Here is a 27554-nt window from a genome sequence, read left to right as displayed (position 1 = left end):
CAGAAAATGTTCGACTGCTGCCCTGGTCGGCACATTCTCTAGATCTCTCACCAACTGAAAACGTCTGGTCAATGGTGGCCGACCAACTGGCTCGTCACAATACGTGTCACTACTCTTGATGAACTGTGGTATCATGTTGAAGCTGCACGGGCAGCTGTACCTGTACACGCCATCCAATCTCTGTTTGACTCAATGCCTAGGCGTATCAAGGCTGTTACTACGGCCAGAGGTTGTTGTCCTGGGTACTGATTTCTCAGGATCTATGCACCCAAATTGCGTGAAAATGTATTCACATATCAGTTCTATTATAATATATTTGTCCAACGCATACCCGATTATCATCTGCATTTCTTCTCGGTGTAGCAATTTTAATGGCGCGTAGCGTGGCGTAGAGACAGTCGGTTTTCTCTCGCTCTATACGCAAATGTAATAAAAAAAAATTCTGATATTTTTCTCCTGCGTGTTTTTCGTCTCCTGTGTGACTTTCTTTATCAAAGTGTAGAAACATCTCCAATGAAACTTCCAGAGTTCGAATCTCCGTCCGGCACACAATTTTAATCTCCCAGGTAGTTTCATATCAGAGCACACTCCGCTACACATCCGAGGCTTGAAGTAGTGACCAAACAATGGAATAGATCACCATAGTGCCATTTCACTCACAAACTGGCTTTACGTAGTGCACGGTTCTGTGTCGTGTTTGTTTTTCCAGCAGTGTTAGTAGAACGCTTGCACTGATAGAAGGCGGCAGGAGTTTGTTTACCGATGAAGAGTTGGCCAATATGCATTTCGTACATGGATTCATTAAATGTACTGCAAGTGCGGCACTAAGCCGCTAGGTTAAATTGCAGGGACGGCAAGCACATCACAGTATTTTTGTATCGATTAATTGTTGCATAACACTGGGTTTTTAGTCGTATGTTCTGGTGATTGCATATTATAGTTTATTTGACTATTACTAAGGTATTTTCAAAGAAACAACAGTGTTTTTGGTAATAATCAGAGTGAATCATATCTACAGCATACTCTGTAATGAACCAACGATGGCTGCGGGTACCCTATGACAAAATCATAAGTAGACCCCAACGGCCCCACTTCGTGTCTGTGGAGTTGTGGTTCGCCCTGTAGATCTGCAAAGTCTTATCAGTATATTCTGATTCGAATGTTTCAGCTCCATGTAAGCGGTTCACATGCTGTCTAACCTTACCAGTCACTAATTCATGTGCTGTGTAAAAAGAACTGAAGGCACTTAAGATCCGAATTTCCATAATCTTATCCTATTTTGAAACGAAACTATACGGGTGTAGCGAATTTAACTATCATTTTAAATGACCTTCTCAATGCCAGCCGCTGTTTACTACACCGCTTAAGAGAGGAGTCCATTAGATGGGCAATGGCGAGGTTACTTGTAGTAAATTTACGATTCTAAAAACGTGTGTAATATTAACATACTTTTCGCTGATACTAAATAAAGAAATTCTAATAGTTGGAGGCTTTTGACTGTTACATAGCCATGACTGTCTTATACACTCCTGGAAATTGAAATAAGAACACCGTGAATTCATTGTCCCAGGAAGGGGAAACTTTATTGACACATTCCTGGGGTCAGATACATCACATGATCACACTGACAGAACCACAGGCACATAGACACAGGCAACAGAGCATGCACAATGTCGCCACTAGTACAGTGTATATCCACCTTTCGCAGCAATGCAGGCTGCTATTCTCCCATGGAGACGATCGTAGAGATGTTGGATGTAGTCCTGTGGAACGGCTTGCCATGCCATTTCCACCTGGCGCCTCAGTTGGACTAGCTTTCGTGCTGGACGTGCAGACCGCGTGAGACGACGCTTCATCCAGTCCCAAACATGCTCAATGGGGGACAGATCCGGAGACCGTGCTGGCCAGGGTAGTTGACTTACACCTTCTAGAGCACGTTGGGTGGCACGGGATACATGCGGACGTGCATTGTCCTGTTGGAACAGCAAGTTCCCTTGCCGGTCTAGGAATGGTGGAACGATGGGTTCGATGACGGTTTGGATGTACCGTGCACTATTCAGTGTCCCCTCGACGATCACCAGTGGTGTACGGCCAGTGTAGGAGATCGCTCCCCACACTATGATGCCGGGTGTTGGCCCTGTGTGCCTCGGTCGTATGCAGTCCTGATTGTGGCGCTCACCTGCACGGCGCCAAACACGCATACGATCATCATTGCCACCAAGGCAGAAGCGACTCTCATCGCTGAAGACGACACGTCTCCATTCGTCCCTCCATTCACGCCTGTCGCGACACCACTGGAGGCGGGCTGCACGATGTTGGGGCGTGAGCGGAAGACGGCCTAACGGTGTGCGGGACCGTAGCCCAGCTTCATGGAGACGGTTGCGAATGGTCCTCGCCGATACCCCAGGAGCAACAGTGTCCCTAATTTGCTGGGAAGTGGCGGTGCGGTCTCCTACGGCACTGCGTAGGATCCTACGGTCTTGGCGTGCATCCGTGCGTCGCTGCGGTCCGGTCCCAGGTCGACGGGCACGTGCACCTTCCGCCGACCACTGGCGACAACATCGATGTACTGTGGAGACCTCACGCCCCACGTGTTGAGCAATTCGGCGGTACGTCCACCCGGCCTCCCGCATGCCCACTATACGCCCTCGCTCAAAGTCCGTCAACTGCACATACGGTTCACGTCCACGCTGTCGCGGCATGCTACCAGTGTTAAAGACTGCGATGGAGCTCCGTATGCCACGGCAAACTGTCTGACACTGACGGCGGCGTTGCACAAATGCTGCGCAGCTAGCGCCATTCGACGGCCAACACCGCAGTTCCTGGTGTGTCCGCTGTGCCGTGCGTGTGATCATTGCTTGTACAGCCCTCTCGCAGTGTCCGGAGCAAGTATGGTGGGTCTGACACACCGGTGTCAATGTGTTCTTTTTTCCATTTCCAGGAGTGTAGTTCGTTGGCATTGAAGATGAGAGCCAAACTATTTGAAAGTATGGAGTATCCCATACACATGGGGTGTGTCTGCTACGGGTCGCCAGGTGCGGTTCCACTGATATTTCCGCTGACATCTGCAATTTCCTTTTTACACTGTGAATAATGGGTTAGGTCGGACAAATACTGCTTATTACGTATTTCATGTGGTGCCTCGTGTCAACGGAAACCATGGTATCTTTTCCTCGCTGGGAACGAAGTGATTAATAAAGTGAAGTTTCAAGTGATCATTCTATAGAACGATACTGATGTAATCTCGGGCAGAATTTGATCTGACGACATGTGTTAACAGGGTCAAAAAAGAAGGAAGAGTAAAAACTACTCCAGTGGCGACTGGCAAGGAAGTACGAGTATATTCCTGACACGTCAGTGCTTTTGCTCATTCTTCCCACGGCTCTAATCCATAGTTAGATGTAGCAAATACTACTTGGGCAGCGTTTTCGATGTACAGAGATTCTAAGTTTTTACGGTTTTGCTGAATACCACTTTCGAGTGACAATCGTCCAGCAGCAGTGTTAGCGAAACTGTTAACGCGGCAGACGACATTGTCACTTATTTTTAGGGCTCAGAGAATTCTTATCGTTACTTAGAAAAACTTCTCTTCAGAAAAAGATAATTATAATGGTAAACATGTAAGAACATTCGTGACGAAGTAACGGCATAGAAGACAGATGTTCTTTCCGTGAAATTAAGATTTGTTCACTTGATTACGATTTCTTAATTTTGTCTGTTACACCTAGCCACGAATATGCTCTTAATCTGTCTTTCCCTAGCGTTTATCCGTTATAGTATAGGGTTCCGTTTTTAGGATGTGGCAGATTTTATGTTACTCGTGGTGGGTGTATTCATGGCCGGATGTTCGTCGTAAAGGTACAGTCGTCGAGGTAACTTGAGGGAAAAACTTCGTATGCGCTATCTGCCTAAGAATCGTGTAAAGTTTCTGTGTTTTATCCTATTGTAACTGTACGTGTATTGTATTCACTGTAGGCAAATCCAGTCAATACTCGTAAAATATAAACTTTCATAGCCAGAAATGTCGCAATCAATCAAAAGTTCCAGCCTATTACCCTGTGTCGAATGGAAGCCCAACGTTTCGTTCCCATCTGCGGTGCACATCTTCAAGGGGGATCGTAGCTTCTTCGAGTATTCGATTCACACCCTAGCCTGCCACTGTCTGCGGCAGCAAAATTACGCTTCAGCGTGCTCCTGTGCAGTGACGTCTCATGCTTCGAATACCCTAGCGCAATTGGCCGTTGTCGATTGACATTGTCCGCTCTTCCTGTCACCCCATGTGGAAGACTTCTTCAGCGTCGGGATCCAGATGTCATTCCATTTCGCATACTCCTCCTCCCTGCTGAAACTTCTGGCGTAGCGGCCCGCTAGAAAGCAGTACTGGCAGTCTCCGTGACATGCGTTGAGATTGGGAGTAGCCCATTATGAACGGATCTCTCATCTGACTGGTTTCGTCTGGCGTCGGTGGATGCTGAGTGAATCGGCGTTGGTAGGGCCTCAGTTCGACAGTCTGCCCATTGGCGCAGCACCTTGATTCTCGGGTAACCTCTCCAGTAGGGTGACGGACGAGCTGATGTAATTGCTCCAGCAAATTGGTGTAGGGGATAGGATGAGCGTCATGCCTCATGTAACCGGCTCCGCATTAGTTACTGATTCGATGCCACTTCGTCACTCGTCGGATGGACAGTCAGCATTTATACGCGTCATGGTGAGCTTGTTGATGAGCAGACATCCCAGATGCCGCATATTCCATTTGCCATGATTTTGCCGAAGCAAGCCGAGTTTCAGCAATGGTGTTGCTCACTGACCAAGCATTTGTGCCATTGTAAACAGATGGTCACGGGTCAAAATGCTCCGCTATCTGTTTACACAGGATGCGGCGCGATTATGATGACGAGATGTTGCATAGGGTAGAGACATCTCTGAGGCAGTATTTGGGGATCAGCCCAGCATTTGTCCAAATGGGCTTGGTAAACCATCTAGAAACCACATTCAGGCAAGCTGGTGTACCAGCCCATGGTCGGTAAACCGTCACGAGCGTTCGATACCGGCCTGGTTCAATTCACTGCCTTTCAAGCGAGCGTGTTGCGTGTTGCATTATACAACCACGTCTTGTACCATTAATGTTTATTTTATTATCGCTGTTGTTATTGTTACTCTCGTACTTGAATAGTATTCGTTACAGTTAAATATGTACTATAATCGTTCGAGATGAGCAAATCTGGTGACTCATTGGGTGAACACTTGCTTTGTATCACTGCTGCATGGGGGTAGTAAACAAAACGAAGACACCAGCACATGAAGCGAAATGGTACTTGTATATTTACTAGAAATCACTAAAAATTGGAAAAGATAGTAAAATGCAACGCGTATTATCGTGTTAGTGATAAGAAACTGAAACACGCCACTGTTACGCGAAAATGTCTGGAAAGTCAGTGTGTCGCGCGCTGTATTAGAACTCTTCCTACATGCCTCACTATTGATCAGTCTCTAATGCATCGTTAAGGGCCTGACTTGGTCTTTCTGGCCCGCGCGCGTGGTCTGCAAACTGCCGCATCACAGCAGCCCTCCTCAGAAGCTGCTGGTTTACTAGTTATTCTACACATTTAGCTGCCTTACTTATTACCTATTGTTACGCGGAATATCATTCGAGACTATTACGGGACGTTCCTACCAAATGAGAGTACATAATTCCAGTCAAAATACTTTTCACGTTTACGAGTAAGCGTTAATGCAACACTTGATGGGCTGATCTTGCTTGGTCTGACTACTACATATGAATATTTAAAACTGGTAATGGCAAAGATCAGCAAAAACATTAGAGAATATGCCGCTAACGGCTCGTAGTAAAATCACACGATGTACTTCGCGGACCACTCTTAAGTGCATGGTTAAGGGTAGTTCTCACGAGTATGAGCCCCTAGCTAACACATTAAAATAGAAATCGAAGATGAAGTGTCTGTCAGTATTTCTCCTTACGCAACACGAGTTTATTCCCTTGATCGTTGCGAGTATTACACTGTGGTGGGTGGCAATGTTTGTTGCGTACCTTGTCTCAAATATCACGTTTCTAATTTACTAAGCAGTGAGAACTGTTTTGTTAGTCTTCTGAAGATTTCTGTTTCAGTGCCCTTAACACCTCTCTTACACACCGATCTGTTACGATCCAATCTTATCCATCATGCTGATTGTATAACGACCAGTGGAGTATGACATTCGATTTCCTCAAGAGTCTCCCAACAAATATGTTTTCAATTCTCTGATAGAATTACTGATTTCACACGTGCGTTACGTTTCACTTTACTTCAGTATTATAGACTGTCCAGTCACATTAATGTGCCCACCTGCAAAAATCCAGGATAACCAACTTCTGCAGCGCAGATCGATGCAAGAGGTTCAAAAAGAGAGCGAATGAGATTCTGCAAGATACCAACAGGCCACGTCGATTCCAGTGCTGTGACTGTCTGCCCTAGGTTTCTCGGTTGAGGATCCACGGAGCGAACAGCCCGATGGTCCTACATTCTCGATTGGGGTTAAATAGGGGAGTCTTGTGGGCAGATGAGTACTTTAAACTCATGCTAGTGTTTTTAGAACCACGCACGTACACTCCGAGCTGTGTTACGGGTTGCATTTTTCTGCTGTTAGATGCCGTTGTGCCGAGGAGACCAACTGCATACAGGAATGGACGTGGCCCCCAAGAATAGATACATACTTGTGTTGATCCATTGTGCCTTTCATAACAACGAGATCACACAGCGAATGCCACGAAAACATTCCTCAAACCAAAACTATCTCTCGATTGATGCAGGATGTTTGATTTCAAACGTTTCATGTCGTACATGTGATCGCCCGAAAATGATCTTGTAGGCACCCAGTGAACGTATAATTCCTCTGGTGTCGTGCAAATTCCAGGCTTCGTCGCCGACGAACTGCAGTCAACATGGGTGCATGAACCAGAAGCCTGCTGCAGAGGTCCATATGCACCAGCGTTCACTGAACAGTCGTTGAGGAGACGCCGCTGATAGCTCCTAGGTTCATCTGAGCTGTCAGTCACTCAGCTGTTGCACTTGTACTCGCCCGTGCATATCTCCGCAGCCGCCATTCAGCCTTGTCATCCGTGGCCTGTGGTGCACCACAGTTGACTTGCTTTTGGATAGCGCCCTTCTGCCATGCACGGTATACTTGAACCACGGCGGCACACGAAGACCTTACATACTTAGCCATTACGTAGATGCTACCACCCTTGGCCTGGAAGCCAATGATCGTAGCCTTTTGGAAGTCAGATAAATTGATCCGTTTCCGCAATGTGACAAAGACTGCACTGTTTTCCGCATACCCCTCCCATCGACACACTTTGTATTCCTTCACTGCTAGTCCTGCCACCTGCTTTCTGTGACTGATAAGTGCATGGTGACGTCGAACATAGGCGCTGGTCCCATTAATGTGAGTGGACTGTGGATGCGGGCAGATAAACGATGTGACAGGATTCAAACTTTTTCATCTAGTGTTGTAAGCTGATAGTGTCCATTCGATTCTTTAGTTTGGAACGACTGCCTTGGACTACCGTACACATAAATAGATCCCCAGTCGGAGGTTCGAATCCTCCCTCGGGCATGGGTATGTGTGCCGTCCTTAGCTTACGTTAGTTTAAGCTAGATTTAGTAGTGTGTAAGCTTAGGGACCGATGACCTCAGCAGTTTGGTCCCATAAGACCTTACCACAAATTTACCACATAAATAGAGTTACGGTGGATGGACAAAATAAGTGTTCATCATTTCTTTCCCGTATGTACATTCCTATTGACTGCTGTGCAAATATTCTAATAGTTCTACTGATGAATCACTGACAAAATTAGCGACCTAGTCCAATTCTTTGAAGCACACACAATGCTAGTACAGTTTTAGCTGAAAACTCCTCGAACCGAGTATCAGGGAAGATGCTCTGTTGTATCCATCTTCGTTACCAGTAGGCAGTGTAGCATATTTCGTATCCCTTTGGAAGGGATAGTATTGTGTAACTGTGTATAGGATTTTACAGCGGTAGATACAACAAGCCAGTTCCTGTATTGAGTGTTAGTGTTGTGCTAAGGTTGTTTCTTTAGCAACGCATTTTTTGCGTGATAGTTAACAGTTCTGTAATAGTTATCTATTCCGTGTTACGAAACGTAGTATACAACAAAACGAACAATAGCCATGCCTAATACATCAACAATCGTCCGCCCCCGGTAGCTGAGTATTGCCGCACGGTACCTCAGCGTGTTCAGTCAGAGAGCTGGTAGGCCTCTGTAATATAAAACTGAGTGGAAGGATCAAGAAACGAACTTTAACGGATGTCATGTGACGTCTGCATCGACCAAACACAATGATCAAAAAAAAAAAAAAAAAAGAAAAAAAAGAAAAAAAAATGGTCAGCGCGACAGAATGTCAATCCTAATGGCCCACGTTCGATTCCCGGCTGGGTTGGAGATTTTCTCCGCTCAGGGACTGGGTGTTGTGTTGTCCTAATCATCATCATTTCGTTCCCATCGACGCGCAAATCGCCCAAGTGGCGTCAAATCGAAGGACACGCACACGGCGAACGGTCTTCCCGACGGGAGGACCTAGTCACACGACATTTACATTTTTATTTTACATCAACAACATCCGTCTATCATAAGGCAAGTAAACGTTCCTTACATTAGAGCTCTCAGACGCCACTACAAGCGACAGAAAGTTGTAAATCAAAATGGTAGACTTCACAAGACCTGGAAGTGCTGGCTGCGTCTGTTTTTGAAACAAGTTAGTAACAGTTTCGTACAGGGTTCCTTAAGGAAACACCCAGTGGCCTACAATTTACTTCGGGCACCAGAATTTCTTTCAAACTAGTTGTAGAATGCGTAGTATCAAATCTGCAGGTCGCTCACCAGTCATCGAGAGAGTTTTATTCACAGTCTCCAGGAAATCAACATATTGTGTCTCGCAAGAGCTTGGAGTTCTTCAGTCAACTGTTTGGAGAGCATTACGGAAATGATTACACTTGAAGCCATACAATATGAAATTCCAGAAGTGACGCTAGATATTCCGAATTAAGTGTGGCAAGAAATAGACTTCAGACGGGATGCTTTCTTAGTGGCGAACAGCAGTCATATACAGCCAAAGTGAAAAAAAAAAACGCGTTTGAAGGTCACTTCTGTATCTTTTGCTTTAATAATTCGAAAACAACAGCATCTAGCTAAAACGCATGCCAACAAAACATTTAACAATGTTAAATATCCTTTTATTTCTTCTGTACGACTAATACTTTGTGGGGAAATATGTGAAAACCTTGTATTTATAAGCGTTGGGGGTTGCAGGGGCAGGTTAATCACTCTATATGTTGTATTTGATGCTTTGTGAACAAATCTTGGAAATAAAAACGAACTGTATCATGCACAACAAATGAGGCGTCGACTGAAAATTTAAACTTCTGTACTTGACTTAGAATCTTTTCAAGAGTACTAGAGCATAGTTGTCTGGTGGAATATCACGCAGTAGCGTCTGAGCTGCTGTAAATAATTTCGAGTATCATTTAAACGGGCATTAATGTTTTCTAATCTATTTAATTTCTTACTTTAGGAAAAATAATTTTTCAAAATATTTTACAGTTTTTGTCCAAATATTTAAACATATATACACGGAAAAGGAAACCATTACCGGGTTACAGAATTCCATGAAACGTAAACAGTTTTCGAGAAGTCACGGTAATAGGGGAAAACAGTACTACCGTAGTTCCTGTTCTTACATTTCGTATTGTAGGAAAGATGGTTCTGGAAACTCTTTCCGTAATAGTGACAGAGTGTCACTGTTAATCTGCTACTATTGAACTTCCACACAAGTTACGTTGTTAGAAAACTCATTTTAAAACTACACAAATAAATATATAGCTATTGCAGTAATTCGTCAGCTATAAACGATAAAAATTTCTTACATACGACAGAAAAGTCGCCGCATTGTCTGCAGTAACTTAACAATACATACTACGATATATTTAATCGTTGCACATATATTTTGGATGACCTGTCATAGCTGCCTCACTCTACATACGACGGAAACTAATTTAGCAAAATGATCTGTAAGTACACTAACGGCTGACTCAAGATGAGGACGGCCTGCTGTGAACAGCCGCACTTGATACTATAGACCATTATTTTTGATCCTCTAAGCTCATCTGCTATACAGTCCGGCCCCGGTAACTGAGTGGTCAGCGTGACGGAATGTCAATCCTAAGGTCCCGGGTTCGATTCCTGGCTGGGTCGGAGATTTTCTCCGCTCAGGGACTGGGTGTTGTGTTGTCCTAATCATCATCATCATTTCATCCCCATCGACGCGCAGGTCGCCGAAGTGGCGTCAAATCGAAAGACCTGCACCAGGCGAACGGTCTACCCGACGGGAGGCCTTAGCCACACGACATTTCATCTGCTATATAGCCAGTGTAGAACCAGCTATATAATTTATTATCCACCCAGAATTACAGTAAGCTTCCATGGCCACCAGCCAGTCTACTTGTCCGATACGGGTACTTCACGACTCTACTCTGTGTTGCAGCTGGGCTATAGCATCGCAGGCGTGACTTCCGGTGCACTCCTCGGGGTCTTCACGCTGGGTATGCTGTTCCCCTGGGCCAACGGAAAGGTGAGTCTCTGGCACACATCGTTTAGAACACTCCCTCCTGCTTTCCCCAGTGTAACTACATGCTCCCTGTCGTTGAATCGCAACCTAGTTGCTGCTGCTCTAGATAACATGCCATTCCACAAGGTGATATCTTTATTTACTATTGTAATGGTATCGGACGCAAGGACACAAGTAACGAAAATACTTAGCAGTGTCTACGTTACGAACTTATTCACGTATTTAAATTCGCAATAGTGGTAAGTATAGCATTTTGAAGGAACGTGAAACAATTGCGAATAGCTGCAGTATATTTATTTATTAACCTGTGATTTTTTGTGACTTGCCCATTTAACGCTCGCAAAAGAGACGTGTAATAACGACATTGCTGTTCGGCTATTTAGTATTAAGGCAACTATACGTAATGCGCCAGAAAGTAAACTGCAATAACGGATTTTCTGACCAGTAACAGAAGATGGTTTATGTATAGACCGCACTAGTAGCAAGATTATGAAGTCTTTGAGAGCAAATGATGGTAGCTATGTCTTCCACAAAAAATACTGCAACTTTGATGCACCATGTTCCCAAAATATTTCATAACTTTATATAAGGAACAAATCGAGTTGCAGAATGAAAAACTTATAAAAAATGTCACTTTTAGGAGACGTACAGTAACTCAGATGTTTATTACTGGTCTGGCCTGTCAAGTAACCAACGAATGACTTCCTGCTTATCTGATATAGCAGGATACGTGTTGGGGTAAGTATAATATTGCGCGACTGCTTTTGGATAATCTGTGATCTGAATTAAAACAGTAAACCTATCTCTGATGCAAAACGTTTCTCTTGCAGCGTTTCAACGGGTGCAGTTTGAGCATCACCGAAACGATTCTTACTTTTCTCCTATTTTACTTTGATAAAAATTAGGATTGTTATTTTCGGTTCACAATCCCCACAGCAACATTCTGTTATTTAGTTTGTGTCATATTTTATCATTTCCTTGATAATAAATAAAAGAAAAAGGCTACATTGGTCATGAATTTAAGTTAAACGTCTTGTAAATGTTGTTTTACGTTATTCTGTTTGTCCTCAAGTTAATATTGTCTCGTTTCGGGCAAATTCGATTTCAGGGTTGGCTATACATCTCTGCACATTTAAGAAAAGGCACTTTTACAGTTTTCTACGTACTGTTTGTAAGTTTATTACCTGATAACATCTAAACAATACGAAATCCACAACACAACAAACAGCTCGAACATCCTTGACATAATACTATTGCTGCTTCCAAAATTTTTACGCAAAAGACAAATTAATTACTTTCACTACCATATTTTTGTGATTCTGTATTGTGATTCAGTAGTCTATACTGTTCATGAAGAAATTGGTTAAATATTTATTGTTTTTTAGGAAGCACAGAGACATTAAGCTACTGGCCTACCTTTTGTTGCTATTCCCTTGAAATAATTTTATTTAATTTGTTTATGTATTTAATAATGTGTGTTAGAGCTTGTTTATGGTACATCCGTAGGAATATTTATTTAATTTCAACTCATTTAATGTAAATCCAGTATTTCGAATGTGTTTGAATACGTTTGTGAGTACGCGTCGGCTTTGAGACATGGAGGGGGTATTCCAGCCAATCACAGCGCTCGTGAACGGGGAGACTGGATTGGAAATGGGAAAAGAGCATTGTTTCGAGAGAGGACAAGGGAGTTCGGGAGAGGACACGGGAGAGTCGGGGAACAGTACGGTGCGAGGGACGCACGGTCGCGAGAGAGACTTGGAGTGTGGAGCGGTTTGCGCGTGGTCGCGAGAGATAGAAATACTTCGGAGTGCGAACTTGTGAGATTTCCGTGGTTTCTACAGTGAACACGTAGTATGCGTTTAGAAGTGAACATCTCGCGAGCTATGTTGTCGTTCATAACTAATTACGTGCAGTAGGAATCTGTTGTTTCGCTGTTATTCAACTTATATTTTATGTAATGGCTGGACCATCGACACCAATAAGTGTTTTGGAAAAATATACTGCTTTCTCAAAAGTACTTCTACTATCGTACTCATCATTTAAAGTCGTTAAGATAGTACCTGCAGATTTTACTTAATTTCTATCTTTCATTTATAAATTTATATGTTACATTCATAATTCGGAATTTCCGAGTGATAGAAACCTTCGAACATTTGATTCATGAGTATATTAATATTGCTTACTGGAGACTGAGCAGAATTTGACTTGTAATGCGGCAACTACGCATTCCAGCCCCTAGACAAAGCATTCAATATTTCAACTCTGAGTTTGTGAGTTCGTAGTTGGGGCCACCCCATCACCTCATTTCATATTGTTTGAAAACCTGCAACATTAGGCATTATTATTTTATTTAGAGAGATGACTATGTGCCGTTGTTAAGCTACATAGTAAGAAAGGGGATAGGACAGATGTCTGTAACTACTAACATGTTTCACTACTGATGTTTTTAAAATTTTTTGAGAGGACATATTCTAGTAAAGTATCTTATCTAGTGAGAATGTCACTTACATGCTCATTTACCAAATATTACAAGCACTAAATAATAAAAATAGAGACGGTTGGTATTTTCTGCGCATTATCTAAGGCTTTTGACTGTGTGAATCACAGTATTCTACTAGAGAAATAGATGGTTTGTGGGATTGACGGTAAAGCTAACCAATGGATAACGGTATGTCTAACCAAAAGAACAGAGGAAGATATACTTAGTAGCTGAACTAATGTGTTTAGAGGACATTATTATGTCTGGGGAGAAATCACATATGGGGTTCCCCAAGGCTCAGTCATAGGTGAACTATTGTTCCTCATATATGTTACAATCTTCCATTTAATACAGCAAGCATAGTATCTTTCCTTAGTATTGGAATCAATCCACGCATACACACTGCAACAGAAGAAATGATAAAGAATAACGGTCTCAACCTTAATTTTAAAATTTAATAAATCGGTTGGAAACTTTAAAAATTTTTAGTATCCATGTTGATGAGAAATTAAACTGGAAAAAGTACATTTTGAAACGCCTAAAGAAAATTTAGTTCAGCCACATTTGCACTTAAAGTCACAGCAAATCTTGGAAAGAGACGAATCAGTAAGGTAACATATTTTTAATGTTCAACAGTGTCATATCGAATAATATTTTGGGGTAGCTCACGATGATGAAAGAAAGTATTCATTATCCAGAAACGTTCTGTGAGATTAATATTTGGTACTCACCCACAACGACATAGCAGACATGTGTTTAAGGAGTTAGGGGTTTTGACTACTACTCCACAGTATAGTTATTCCCTCACGACGTTGGTTGTAAATAATTCAATACAGTTCAAAATGAATATGATATACATAGTTACAATACCAGATGAATAAATGACATTTATCATGACACATATCGTTCTCTTAAGCACAAAATGGGATCCACAATGCTGCCACCAAAATTTTGATCACTTAACCAGTGTTACATAACGTAAAATGTAAAATCTGAGAACAATGAAAAACCTTCTCCTCAAAGACCGATTCTGTTCCGTAGAAGTATTTCTATCACTGTAACATGTGTGATCTTATTCACAAAGTAAATTTTGATATAAATACAAAGTGACTCGTTTAACATCGCTAGGATTTATCGTCCAAGTGATCCTTGGAGCACGAAACTAACAGTAGCTACCTTAAATAGTTTAAAATAATCATCAGGAGCTACCTAAGGTAGAACGACCACTTAAAACAAATATTAGCGAATGCTGACACCACAACAAGGTCCACTGTGAGAATCTTAAGGAAATGTAGTTCATCCCCGAAAGAAGTTTTTTTTCCCCTATTCGAACGATTGTTCAGTATTGCACTTTAGCTCGGGATCCTCAGTAGAGTTAAGAGATAGAGGAAATTCAAATACGAGCGATATGTTTGGTCACAGAATGGTTTCGTAGGTGCGAGAGCTCTATGAAAATGCTACCGATAGCTGCAGTGTTCGTAGCTGGAGGACGGAATAATAATTCTCGGTGGCTCTTTACTACTTCTAACTCAACCCTAAGCCACCATTTTTTTCCTACCTTGGGTTCATATTTTCATCTCTTCTTAATTACCACGAATATGCACGAAATTCTCTATAATATATTTTGCGTGTTCAACACTCTGACTTGCCCTTTGACGCTGCCGATGTCCTACGTCTTATGCCACAAAGTTATTTGCTCCTGGGTGTCGTAGCAGACAGCAGATGTCCTACCTAACTGTCACTTTTGGCTGTAGGGGTCTCTCATTGAATTCATCCTCCACTTACTCTTTCTAGTTCCTCAGTTTGCACCTTACCTCTTCTCTTAATTTTTAACAATCTTCTTTCGTTGATTTTCCTTTACCCCACAGTCTATTCCGGCTAATGTGCAATCTACTTTCTGAATTTGACAAATTTTGTTTTATTAACATTTTGCCCCGTCCCTTTTCTCATGTCACTGTCGTCCAAATATATAATGTGATCAAAAGTATATGGACGCCTGGCTGAAAATGACTTACAATTTCGTGTCGCCCTCCATCGGTAAAGCTGGAGTTCAATGTGGTGATGGTTCACACTTAACATCGATGACTGCTTCTACTCTCGCAAGCATACGTTCAATCAGGTGCTGGAAGGTTTCCTGGGGAATGGCAGCCCATTCTTCACGAAGTGGTTCACTGAGGAGAGGTCCGATGTCGGTCGCTGAGGCCTGGCACGAAATCGGCGTTCCAAAATATCTCAACAGTGTTCTATACGATTCAGGTCATGATTCTGCAAAGACCAGTCTAATACAGGGATGTTATTGTCGTGTAACCACTTCGCCAAAGACCTTGCATTATGAACCGGTGCTCGATCGTGTTGAAAGATGCAATCGCCATCCCCGATTTTCTCTTCAACAGTGGGAAGCAAGAAGGTGCTTAAAACATCAATGTGAGCCTGTGCTGTGATAGTGCCACGCAAAACAACAAGGGACGCAAGCCTCATCCATGAAAAACATGACCACATCATAACACCACCGCCTCAGAATTTTACTGTTGACACTACACACGCTAGCAGATGACGTTCACCTTCCATCGTCCCATGTTTACACTCCTTATACCAAGCGAGGCGTCGTGTGGCATTTACCGGAGAGATTTGTGGCTTATGAGCAGCTGCTCGACCATGAAATCCAAGTTTTCTCACCTCCCACCTAACTGTCATAGTACTTGCAGTGGATCCTGATGCAGTTTGGAATTCCTGTGTGATGGTCTGGATAGATGTCTGCCTATTACACATTATGACCCTCTTCAAGTGCCGGCGGTCTCTGTCAGTCAACAGACGAGGTCGGCCTGTACGCTTTTATGCTGTACGTGTCCCTTCGCGTTTCCACTTCACTATCATATCGAAAACAGAGGACCTAGGGATCTTTAGGAGCGTGGAAATCTCGCGTACAGGCGTATGACAACAGTGACACCCAATCACCCGACCCGTGAGTTCGGCGGAGCGCCCCATTCTGCTCTCTCATGATGTCTAATGACTACTGAGGTCGCTGATATAGAGTACCTGACTGCAGGTGGCAGCACAATGCACCTGATATGAAGAACGTATGTTTTGGGTGGTGTCCGGATACTTTTGATCACATAGTGTATCTAAGACAGTTAAGCCGCGTGAACCGTGGAAAAATTGTCTTGTGTTATCGTATTTTAACCGTCTGTGTATCGTATTCCCTAAAGGTAGAACTTTGGGACTAACACGGCGTGTGGCTAAACGAGCGTTGTAAATCGTCTAAAAACCACACTCAAGCTAGCCAGTGCACTATCCCACGGTCAATAATACGCTGTACGGATTCAATGGTCCAGGTGTAGCCCACATCCCTGTCTCGTAAGCTAGCGTGGTGCTTGCTACTATACACCAATAGATCTGTTTTAGAGAATGTACGATAGCACTAAATTTCAGATGCTTTCATTGAAGCCGGCCGGTGTGACCGTGCGGTTAAAGGCGCTTCAATCTGGAACCGCGTGACCGCTGCGGTCGCAGGTTCGAATCCTGCCTCGGGCATGGATGTGTGTGATGTCCTTAGGTTAGTTAGGTTTAATTAGTTCTAAGTTCTAGGCGACTGATGACCTCAGAAGTTAAGTCGCATAGTGCTCAGAGCCATTTGAACCATTTGAACTTTCATTGAATCTCCATTTATGATGCTCCACACATAACTTTTAATCTGGTAGCAGTAGAGCGATTTTATTGAGGAAAGACGTCTTCGCTAGCGTCAGTCTACAGTTGATACCTCCATTCCTTCGGCACCATCTGTACAATGTTCTTCCCTAGACAGGAGAAGTCTTCTGTTTCTACTGCTGCTCTGTTCTTTCCAAGTTTCGTGTTAAACAAGACAAGCTAGCTCTAATTTATTCGTTGGCATGCCTTCATAACCTAGACTAAGAACCTGCACTACCGAGCTTTTGTCTTGACTTGTTACAGCATAATACATTTACATATTTTTATCCATGATCTCTTATTAGCACTCTGTTCCACAGTACCTTGAGGGCCTAACGTGTAGCTGCTGTACGTTGATGTTTTACAGGGTCTTTCAGACTATGTTTAACTTCTGCAATATTCCTGTGTCGACAGAAGAACGCAAACCAGTGGCGCATATATTTTGACGTAAGAAAAACGTTCACTGTCATACACCTACTGAGGTCACGAATTTTTCGTATTAAATATATTCTATAATTATTATAAATGTAGTAATTGGTAATAGCTGACGGAAATGGAAACGAGGTTTTGGCGTCAATGGCCGGGAGGCCCCTTGCGGGGCAGGTGCGGCTGCCTCGGTGCAGGTCTCATTACATTCGACGCCACATTGGGCGACCTGCGCGCCCGATGGGGATGAAATGATGATGAAGACAAGAAAACACAACACCCAGTCCTCAGCGGAGAAAATACCCTACCCAACTGGGAATGGAACCCGGGCCAGTAGGACGGCAATCAGTCACGCTGACCACTCAGCTATCGGGGCGGACATAATAGCTGAAGATACGTTTCAAATAAGTGATTTGCTGGTTATGTTTCACTCCGGTCATTAATACTAGAACACACTAGCCTCATTTATACACTCCTGGAAATGGAAAAAAGAACACATTGACACCGGTGTGTCAGACCCACCATACTTGCTCCGGACACTGCGAGAGGGCTGCACAAGCAATGATCACACGCACGGCACAGCGGACACACCAGGAACCGCGGTGTTGGCCGTCGAATGGCGCTAGCTGCGCAGCATTTGTGCACCGCCGCCGTCAGTGTCAGCCAGTTTGCCGTGGCATACGGAGCTCCATCGCAGTCTTTAACACTGGTAGCATGCTGCGACAGCGTGGACGTGAACCGTATGTGCAGTTGACGGACTTTGAGCGAGGGCGTATAGTGGGCATGCGGGAGGCCGGGTGGACGTACCGCCGAATTGCTCAACACGTGGGGCGTGAGGTCTCCACAGTACATCGATGTTGTCGCCAGTGGTCGGCGGAAGGTGCATGTGCCCGTCGACCTGGGACCGGACCGCAGCGACGCACGGATGCACGCCAAGACCGTAGGATCCTACGCAGTGCCGTAGGGGACCGCACCGCCACTTCCCAGCAAATTAGGGACACTGTTGCTCCTGGGGTATCGGCGAGGACCATTCGCAACCGTCTCCATGAAGCTGGGCTACGGTCCCGCACACCGTTAGGCCGTCTTCCGCTCACGCCCCAACATCGTGCAGCCCGCCTCCAGTGGTGTCGCGACAGGCGTGAATGGAGGGACGAATGGAGACGTGTCGTCTTCAGCGATGAGAGTCGTTTCTGCCTTGGTGCCAATGATGGTCGTATGCGTGTTTGGCGCCGTGCAGGTGAGCGCCACAATCAGGACTGCATACAACCGAGGCACACAGGGCCAACACCCGGCATCATGGTGTGGGGAGCGATCTCCTACACTGGCCGTACACCACTGGCGATCGTCGAGGGGACACTGAATAGTGCACGGTACATCCAAACCGTCATCGAACCCATCGTTCTACCATTCCTAGACCGGCAAGGGAACTTGCTGTTCCAACAGGACAATGCACGTCCGCATGTATCCCGTGCCACCCAACGTGCTCTAGAAGGTGTAAGTCAACTACCCTGGCCAGCAAGATCTCCGGATCTGTCCCCCATTGAGCATGTTTGGGACTGGATGAAGCGTCGTCTCACGCGGTCTGCACGTCCAGCACGAACGCTGGTCCAACTGAGGCGCCAGGTGGAGATGGCATGGCAAGCCGTTCCACAGGACTACATCCAGCATCTCTACGATCGTCTCCATGGGAGAATAGCAGCCTGCATTGCTGCGAAAGGTGGATATACACTGTACTAGTTCCGACATTGTGCATGCTCTGTTGCCTGTGTCTATGTGCCTGTGGTTCGGTCAGTGTGATCATGTGATGTATCTGACCCCAGGAATGTGTCAATAAAGTTTCCCCTTCCTGGGACAATGAATTCACGGTGTTCTTATTTCAATTTCCAGGAGTGTATTTTATAGCTGCCGGTCATGCATTTTGGATAGAAACTCCTTGAGTGGCCATTGCAGTACCCGAGACAACGCACTTTTGCGGATTGTTCTGATACTTGACGTAGTGTTTTCGTTGTCACCAGAAAGAATGCATGTGCTACCATTAGATCCAAAGTTTTATGGCTGTAGTCATTATTCTTCATAACAATTGAGACTAATTATACGAACAGGGCAAACAGCGAAGCGTTTTTCGTAAACCGAACCAAACGTTATTTCTTTTTGTTATGTATAGATTTATACGTCCCTCCAAATATCTGTAACTTGACAGTTCTAGTGGAGTAGGAGAGATTATTGTATCCAAACTTTCACCTCTATGCAGTTCTGTAATAAGAGTTTAACAAATCATTTAATTTTATTTTTAAGAGATGACATTCACTCTCCATTTGTTGCTGTCTTTTTTTTGAATTTACAGAAACCGATCCCGCAAATTACAGTTTTTCCAAATGTGGAAACATGTTTCATGCTACAACATGGTCATGTAGGTAGTTAGGAACAACTATTGAAATTGAAAAGTGTTTCAATCGACAAAATAATGTTAGTACTATGTTAAGCCGTCTACGTGTTACACTGTTACTCTACTACGCACCAAACGTGCCTTTCACATTCTAAGTACGACATGGGTGTACAGGGCGCTATCGCCGGAGGCCTGGCTAGCATGGTGCTGGTGTCGGTGATCCTGGTGGGAGCGCAGAACGCTATGGCCACTGGCACCATAGTCTACCCATGGCTGCCCACCACTACAGACGGCTGTGCGGCCAACGTCACAGCTGGTGTGTTCACCAGCACAACCCCAAGGTAAACATCCCACATTACAGCGTTCAGTGCTGCTATATACTTCGCTTTATAACCAAGTCATAAGATGAGTGGTCTGCACAGAGACTTTTGATACAGTAACATGAATTACGTGTTTTGGTGACTATGGTCTGGTCTCATGTCCTGATGGGAGGAGATATTTAGGTATTGTCTTTCCATTCAGTTTTTCACAACATGAAGGTTTTGGCCTACACCTAGCCGCCAAACAAATGTGAACCCCATTTGTGTTTTGAAGAAAAGTAGGAGACTCGTCTCTTCTTCACTTCATTTAGGTTCCTTGAAGAGATCTGGCCACTATTTCTCTCTATCGAGTAATTCAATTTATTGAGGTTCATTTTAGCAATAATCAGCTGTCCCAGGCGTTCAAAAATAATCGTCGAGTGCTTTGAAAGGTGGTAGTACTGAGGAAAACCAGAAAAATAAGTCCAATATGGATCCGGAGACGCTTATCGAGATAAGCAAGTGTTTATAGGAAGGGTTGCGCGACATTTGGTTGCGGACATTAGTACATTAGCACAGTCATTGCATTGGTGCTCTGACAAATGTGTCGGCAGGGTCTTTTTCACAGCACACTATCTGCCATTAGAAGGTCTGCAGTCAGTTGTGCAGTTCAAGTCGTGTTTCAGTCTACGTTAGTTTTCGGCAGAGGAGCTTCAGTCTGGAACAGCACGACCGCTACGGTCGCAGGTTCGAATCCTGCCTCGGGCGTGGATGTGTGTGATGCCCTTAGGTTGGTTACGTTTAAGTAGTTCTAAGTTCTAGGGGACTGATGAGCTCAGATGTTAAGCCCCATAGTGCTCAAAGCCATTTGAACCATTTTCTACGCTAGTTTTCATTGTATTTGTGTGCTCTATTGTACAGGCCGTCCACCCTTGGCATGTATGATGGTGTTCTACCTTCTTCCAAACGCGGATTCAGTTAAGTGTTTACTGTTAGTGCACTATTTGTACGTACAAATGGTGCAGTAATTTGCATTTTCTCTATCACCGTTTGTTAGAAATGGCACGCCGGATATGATATTCTGCTATGGTTTAGAAAATTGACGTACGTTGTGAGCCCGAGACTCCTACGCTGAAAAAATGTCGACAGTGCAGAGTGCCCTCTGATAAGCTGTTCGGTGGGTTTTTCCAACGTGTGAGGGACACAGGTACCTTTGCACATCGGAAGATTGACACTGAAAGGCCCCACGCAGGCCACACGCCTGCCATAGAGGAGCGCGTGCTACGTCAGTGGAAGAAACCCTTGAGACCCTTGAAGCGATTAGCAGCAGGAGAAGGCGCGTCTCACACTGTTATCTGGGGGATACTTCATAAAAAATTCCTGTACCCTTATCATCTACAGCGCTTTCAGGCCCTATGGCAGCAGGATCATCATGGTAGGCACCCGTTCTGTGGCTGTTGCAGAAGTGTACCGCAGGTCCACTGTTCACATCCAAGACTTGATTTACCGTTGAGGCAGGGTCCACACGAGATGGTGTCGTGAATTTCCATAATCAGCATGTATGGGCCGATGTAAATCCTCTAGCAGTTCGGGAAAGAAGGAATCAACACGTACTTGGCGATATATTAATATAGCGATATGTGCTCCTACAAAGATTAACTGGGGCGCATTATTTGGTCTTCTTCATTAATGTATTGCCTACCTTGTTGTAGGCTGTGCCATTGCAACAACGAATACAAATGTTGTTCACGCATGATGGCACACCAGCACACTTTCGTGCAAGTGTACACGGACATCTCATGCAGACATTTGAGGACCGCTGGGTTGATCAGAGGGGGCCCACACCTTGCCCTGCTCGTTCTCCAGACCTCAGTCACCTAGACATTTGAAATAACTGGTCTACACACGCCAATCAACGATGTACGGACACTACAGTGTCGTGTCTTCAATGGATGCCAGGAGGTACAACAACCGGGTATACTTCAAAGGGAGCGTCATTCCGTACGCCGAAGGGCTGAGGGGTGGACTGTCATGAATGGACGCCACGTTGAACACCTCCTCTAAACACGTGTTTGTCACGGAGGGTATGCCTTTCTGGACCCATGTTTACCGAACTTATTTTTGGCTATGGTTCAAATGGCTCTGAGCACTATGGGACTCAACTGCTGAGGTCATTAGTCCCCTAGAACTTAGAACTAGTTAAACCTAACTAACGTGAGGACATCACAAACATCCATGCCCGAGGCTGGATTCGAACCTGCGACCGTAGCGGTCTTGCGGTTCCAGACTGCAGCGCCTTTAATCGCACGGTCAAACGGCCGGCGAACTTATTTTTCTTGTTTCAATAGGTACTACCACCTATCAAAGTATTCGATGCTTTTTTGAACACTCTGTATGTTTGTGTGTGCGCGCGCTCGCGCATGTGAGTCCAGCATCTCCTCCCAAACTTATGGATCGAATTCAAACAAATTTTTCACCGAAACTGCACGCATCCCGAGTAGCAGCACGGAATAAATTTGAAAGTCCTTCCTGTCCTACAAGTTGAGATATGCACAAAGAACAGTGTGTACGATGCCCTGTGCAACAAGTGTGTTGTGGAAATAATATTGGCCTGGTTTATCAACTTGTTTTTCAGGGGCCACAAATGTGGATGGTCATGGCTGGGGCCGGCCGGAGTGGCCGCGCGGTTAAAGGCGCTTCAGTCTGGAACCGCACGACCGCTACGGTCGCAGGTTCGAATCCTGCCTCGGGCATGGATGTGTGTGATGTCCTTAGGTTAGTTAAGTTTAAGTAGTTCTAAGTTCTAGGGGACTTATGACCACAGCAGTTGAGTCCCATAGTGCTCAGAGCCATTTGAACCATTTTTTCATGGCTGGGGTAGGTTGACATGACCATAGGAGAGGATAAACAGAGAGAGGGGTAGGATGGAATGAATTTGGACAGAGGATGCCGGATCAGTTTGGCACAGAGAGGTGGGGAGCAGGAGATGAACAGCGAAAGGGGAAGGAGGAGGTAGGCAAAAAGATTGGCAGGGCGAAATCGATATGGGGAACAGGAGATGGACAGAGAGGGGGAGGAGCAGATAGATTGAGGTGGAGGAGTAGATAGGCTGAGAGGTAGAGAAGAAGAAAGAGGTGGAATGAGAAGTAGATGAGCAGAAAGGATGGAGATGTAGAGGTGGTTGCTGAGAGGGGTCAGGAGAAGATGGACAGGGAAAAGGGGCAGGGAATGAATCGTGAAAATTAGGGAGGAGTAGATGACAGGGAGCAAGAGGAAATGGACAGATAGGGGGGGGGGGTGTCAGGAGGAGATGGATGGAGAGAAGGTGGCAGAAATATATTGACAGAGAAAGAGGGAAGAAGTGAACAAAATGGGTCGAGGCTGGAGTAGACAGAAAGAAAGAGGAGAGGTGATTGACAGAGAGAGTTGAGAAGGGGATGGACAGAGAGGTAAGGTAGGGGGGGGGGGCAGTGACAGAGGCTACGGAGGAGAGGCTGGACAGAGAGAGGGTGGGAGAAGGAGATTGGCAGTCAGAGATGGGGGTACAGTTCAAAATGGTTCAAATGGCTCTGAGCACTATGGGACTTAACATCTATGGTCATCAGTCCCCTAGAACTTAGAACTACTTAAACCTAACTAACCTATGGACATCACACAACACCCAGTCATCACGAGGCATGGGGGTACAGGAGGATACGTATGCAGTGTATGTGTCTAATGTGAGCAGTTAATTGACTGATCTCTTAAAGGTGCTACAAGTCTACTAAAGAGACTGCGCTCACTGTCCCCGTGAATACTCAGAAACATATCCTTTTTCATGTGCTGTTATTTTCTTACGTCTACTTTTCCCATTGACAGCTATAAAGAGGTAGTACTGAAGTGAGATTATTAGGTATAACTGTGCAGGATGCTGTACAGGATCCTTACCACACAGGATTGATTTAGGATATCGAAAACGTTCGAAGAAGGCCAGCCTAGTGCCTAATGAGAGAGATCATGAATGTGTTAGCGAGTTAGGGTGGCAACCATTGAAAAAACGGCGTTTATCGTTGTGGCAAGAGGTTTTTTGGTCACCAAATTACTCCTCCAAATGCTCAGACATTTCGTTGACTCCCATCTACATAGGGAGAACAGACGATCGTAATATAATAAGTAAAATCAGAATTCAAGATATTCAATAGATAGTCTGAATGAGGTCAACCCTCTGTCAAACACTTGCGGAGAAGTCATGGAGATGTAAGCGAGATATACATTTGTGCAGAGGCTTCGAACTGCACCCCGTAGGACGCGGTGGCTGCTCACAAAGGACCTCTGCCCGTACTGCCATTGTCCCCTCCCCCACCGCGCCGTCAGCGCAGTTGGGGGCCAACTTAGTTGTGCATATTCCCGTATTGCCCCACGATATCCTCCCGTAACTGCGCCGCTGACAGCCACACACCTGTTGCAGGCCAGAGGCGGCGCCGGCGGAGGCGCCGCTGCTGTTCCAGATCTCGTACATGTACTACACGCTGTTGGGCGCGATCGCCGCCATCGCGGTGGGTCTGGCGGTCAGCTTCTGCACGGGCGCGCGCCGCCCCTCAGACGTGGACCCGGCGCTGCTGTCGCCGCCCGTGCGCTTCCTCTGCCGGCCGCCCCGGCACTACACCGGCGGCGACGCCGCGGCGGCTGTGGAGCTGCTGGCGCCGCCCACCGCCCCCGCAGCAGGCAAAAAGCACAGCGGCGGCCGCCGCGGCTCCGGCGCCGGCTGACCCTGTGGGCCGGAGTTCCTGCCCGCGCTGCGGCAGCCACTTTCACGAAACGTGCTCTGCGGAGCCGTACCGTACCTGAACCACGGACTGCACTCCACCGATGAGCCTTAAACTAAATTCCGTATTTGGAATGTCTTTGAAATGTATTATGTACTTACTGAACGGTACAGACTAAATACTCAGAAATAAATCCTTTTTCATGTGCTGTTATTGTCTTACGTTTCCAGTTTCCTTTGAGAGCTATAAGGTGGTAGTGCTGAAGTGAGTTTACTAGGAATAACTCTACAGGATGCTGCATAACAATTCATCTGATTTTACAATACTGCAACTTCTACATCAGTGAAGATAGAAACATGAGATCAGTAGAATCTTGCCACATGTGAGACGTCAGGCACTCACTCAAAATTAACCTGGCATTCATTAGGACAGGGGTATTGTAAATCACACGCAATGTAGGGTACAACGTTTAGAAATTACACTGAGATGACAACAGTGATGGGACTCCTCTTAATACCCCGTCGGACATCCTTTTGCCCGGTGGTGTAACTACTCGACCTGGCATGGACACAAGTTCTCCTCAGAAACACAGAGGCTTGCTGCCTCTTTTGCCGTCCATAGCTGCGAAAGTTTTGCCGGTTTTGGTTTTTGTGCAGAAACTGACCTCTCGATTATGCACCAAGTGTGTTCGATGTGATTCATGTCGGGAGATGCGGGTGGCCAAATCATTCGCTCAGATTGTCCGGCATGTTTTTCAACCTAATTCTGGACAATTCTGGTTCAGTGACAAGGCGCACTGTCATCCATAAAAATTCCATCGTTGTTTGGGAGCAAGTAGCCGAACACAACCATTTCCGTCAATAATCGGTTCAGCTGGACTAGAGGACCCAGTAAATTCCACTTAAAAACAATACTCACCATTATTGAGCCACGACCAGCTTGCACAGCGCTTTGTTGACAACTTGTGTCCAGGGCTTTGTGGCTAGAACGCAACCGACAGCTTTTGTCAACTGAAATCAGAAGTCATCAGACCAGGCCACGATTTTCCAGTTATGTTGCGTCCAACCGATATGTTCACGAGCCCAGGAGAAGCATTGCAGGCGATATGGCGCAAAGGCACTCGCGTCTGCCGTCTGCTGCCACAGCCCATTAACGTCAAATTTCGCCGCACAGTTCTAACGGACACTTCGTCGACATCCTACATCGATTTCTGTGGTTATTTCATGCAGTGTCGCTAGTCTATTATCTCTGGCAGCTCTACGCAAATGACGCTGCTCCCGGTCGTTAAGTGAAGGCTGTCGGACACTGCATTGTCCGTAGTGAGAAGTCATGCCTGAAATTTGGTATTCTCTGCACACTCTTGAGACTGTCATTGCAGACGTATTAAATTCCGCAATGATTTGGAAATGGAACGTCGCATTCATATAGCACCAACTACCATTCCGCGTTCAGAGTCTATTGATTCTTGTCGTACGGCCATAATAAAGTCGGAAACATTTCCGCGTGAATCATCTAAGTTGAAATGACAGCTCCACTAATACACTGCCCGTTTGTACCTTGTGTACGTTATACTACCGCCATGTGTATATGTGCATATATCTTTTTCATGACATCTGATCCACAGCGTTGCTGCCTCTGGATAATAATGGGGTCCCAGGTTCGATTCCCTGTCGGGTTGGGGATTTTATCTGCCCGGGGACTGGGTGTTTGTGTTGTCCTCATCGTTTCATCATCATCAATCGTGACAGTGGCTAGATTGGACTGTGCAAAAAAGTGGACTGTGTGGGAAAAAAAACCTGGGACTTTGTACAGGCGCTGATGACCGCGCAGCTGAGCGCCCCACAAACCAAACATCATCATCATAATCATCATCACCATGACGTCTGTCTCCTCTGTGTAGAATACAACATTTATAAAGTAATATGACATGAACACTGCAAGAGGAATGCGAAAAAAAACGTACGTAACAGAGACGAAGAAAAGAAATTGGTGCGATTCACTGAGAAATTAAAAGTGTCATTGGGAACAAAGTGGAGCATTTGCCTCAGCGTTTAACAGAGGGAAACTGACAAACTATTTTTGGGTTGGAGTAATGGTGCTGACAGAAGACTTACGCATCGAAACTAAAACTTTGCAGAATTTACCTTTGCACCAGTTGTAAATTGCTAGTTGCTATCAGTGCCGTAGGAGTCGAATTGGTTTTCTTAACTCTCTGGCTCGTCTGTTGTGCGATGGGCGTCGTGTCGAGATGGTGAGAAGAGAACGACAAAGAAGTTTTACCCTCTCCTTTTCAACAAGCATAGTTCAACTGTGTGTCGTGATTTGTATAGGGAGTACAACAGTGTATCTCCTATGACTCAAAGCTTTCGACCATGTTTCTAAAGATTCATTTGTTACCGCCATATTCCCACTTAAAATTTATGGTGTATTCATTTTTGAAGAAATGACAGTAGCAGCAATAACGTACTGGACATATTAAACATCTGTCTTCTCTCTCTCTTTTCTATTTTTTAAGTCTTTCATCAATTCCCCGCAGTGAAGATTTAGAGCCGCCACTAATAGAAAAGCGTCCTCTTGCTAGTGATGCAATGATCCGACACTTCACGTGTTCCTTGCAAAAATCTTTGAATCGATGTGCACTTGAAGTAGGCTCGTAGGACAGATGTAGTGTGAAGTAAGGTCGGAATGTGGAAACTGTCCATTCCAAGAATACTGTAAGGTATCACCGTTGAACAGTATCGATGACTTCTCACTGCGAATATGTAGAGGAAATACAATAGAACGAGCATTTTGCAGGCTAAGTTTTTGCCTCGAGGGAGTGCTAACAAACGCCTTCCCAACTGGCCTTGAAGGCCCAATGGTACCGACCGGCCGCCGTGTCATCCT

General features: G+C 45.1%; 1 protein-coding gene across 1 annotated transcript in view; it reads left to right on the top strand.

Moving 5' to 3' along the window:
• Positions 1–24876, top strand: part of LOC124612844 (sodium-coupled monocarboxylate transporter 2-like) — a 104993-nt gene extending 80117 nt beyond the window's left edge. The window contains exons 11-13 of the mRNA XM_047141273.1: positions 10563–10649; positions 19799–19965; positions 24371–24876. Of these exons, the coding sequence (XP_046997229.1) occupies positions 10563–10649; positions 19799–19965; positions 24371–24671 (555 nt within the window). The 3' untranslated portion in view covers positions 24672–24876. The remainder of the gene's footprint in view (positions 1–10562; positions 10650–19798; positions 19966–24370) is intronic.
• The last annotated feature ends 2678 nt before the right edge of the window (positions 24877–27554 follow it).

This window comes from Schistocerca americana, chromosome 4 (genome assembly GCF_021461395.2).
Source record: "Schistocerca americana isolate TAMUIC-IGC-003095 chromosome 4, iqSchAmer2.1, whole genome shotgun sequence".
In the NCBI taxonomy this organism is placed as follows: Eukaryota; Metazoa; Arthropoda; class Insecta; order Orthoptera; family Acrididae; genus Schistocerca; species Schistocerca americana.
Note: the sequence above shows the minus strand (reverse complement) of the source record. Positions and strands in the feature narration are given on the sequence as shown.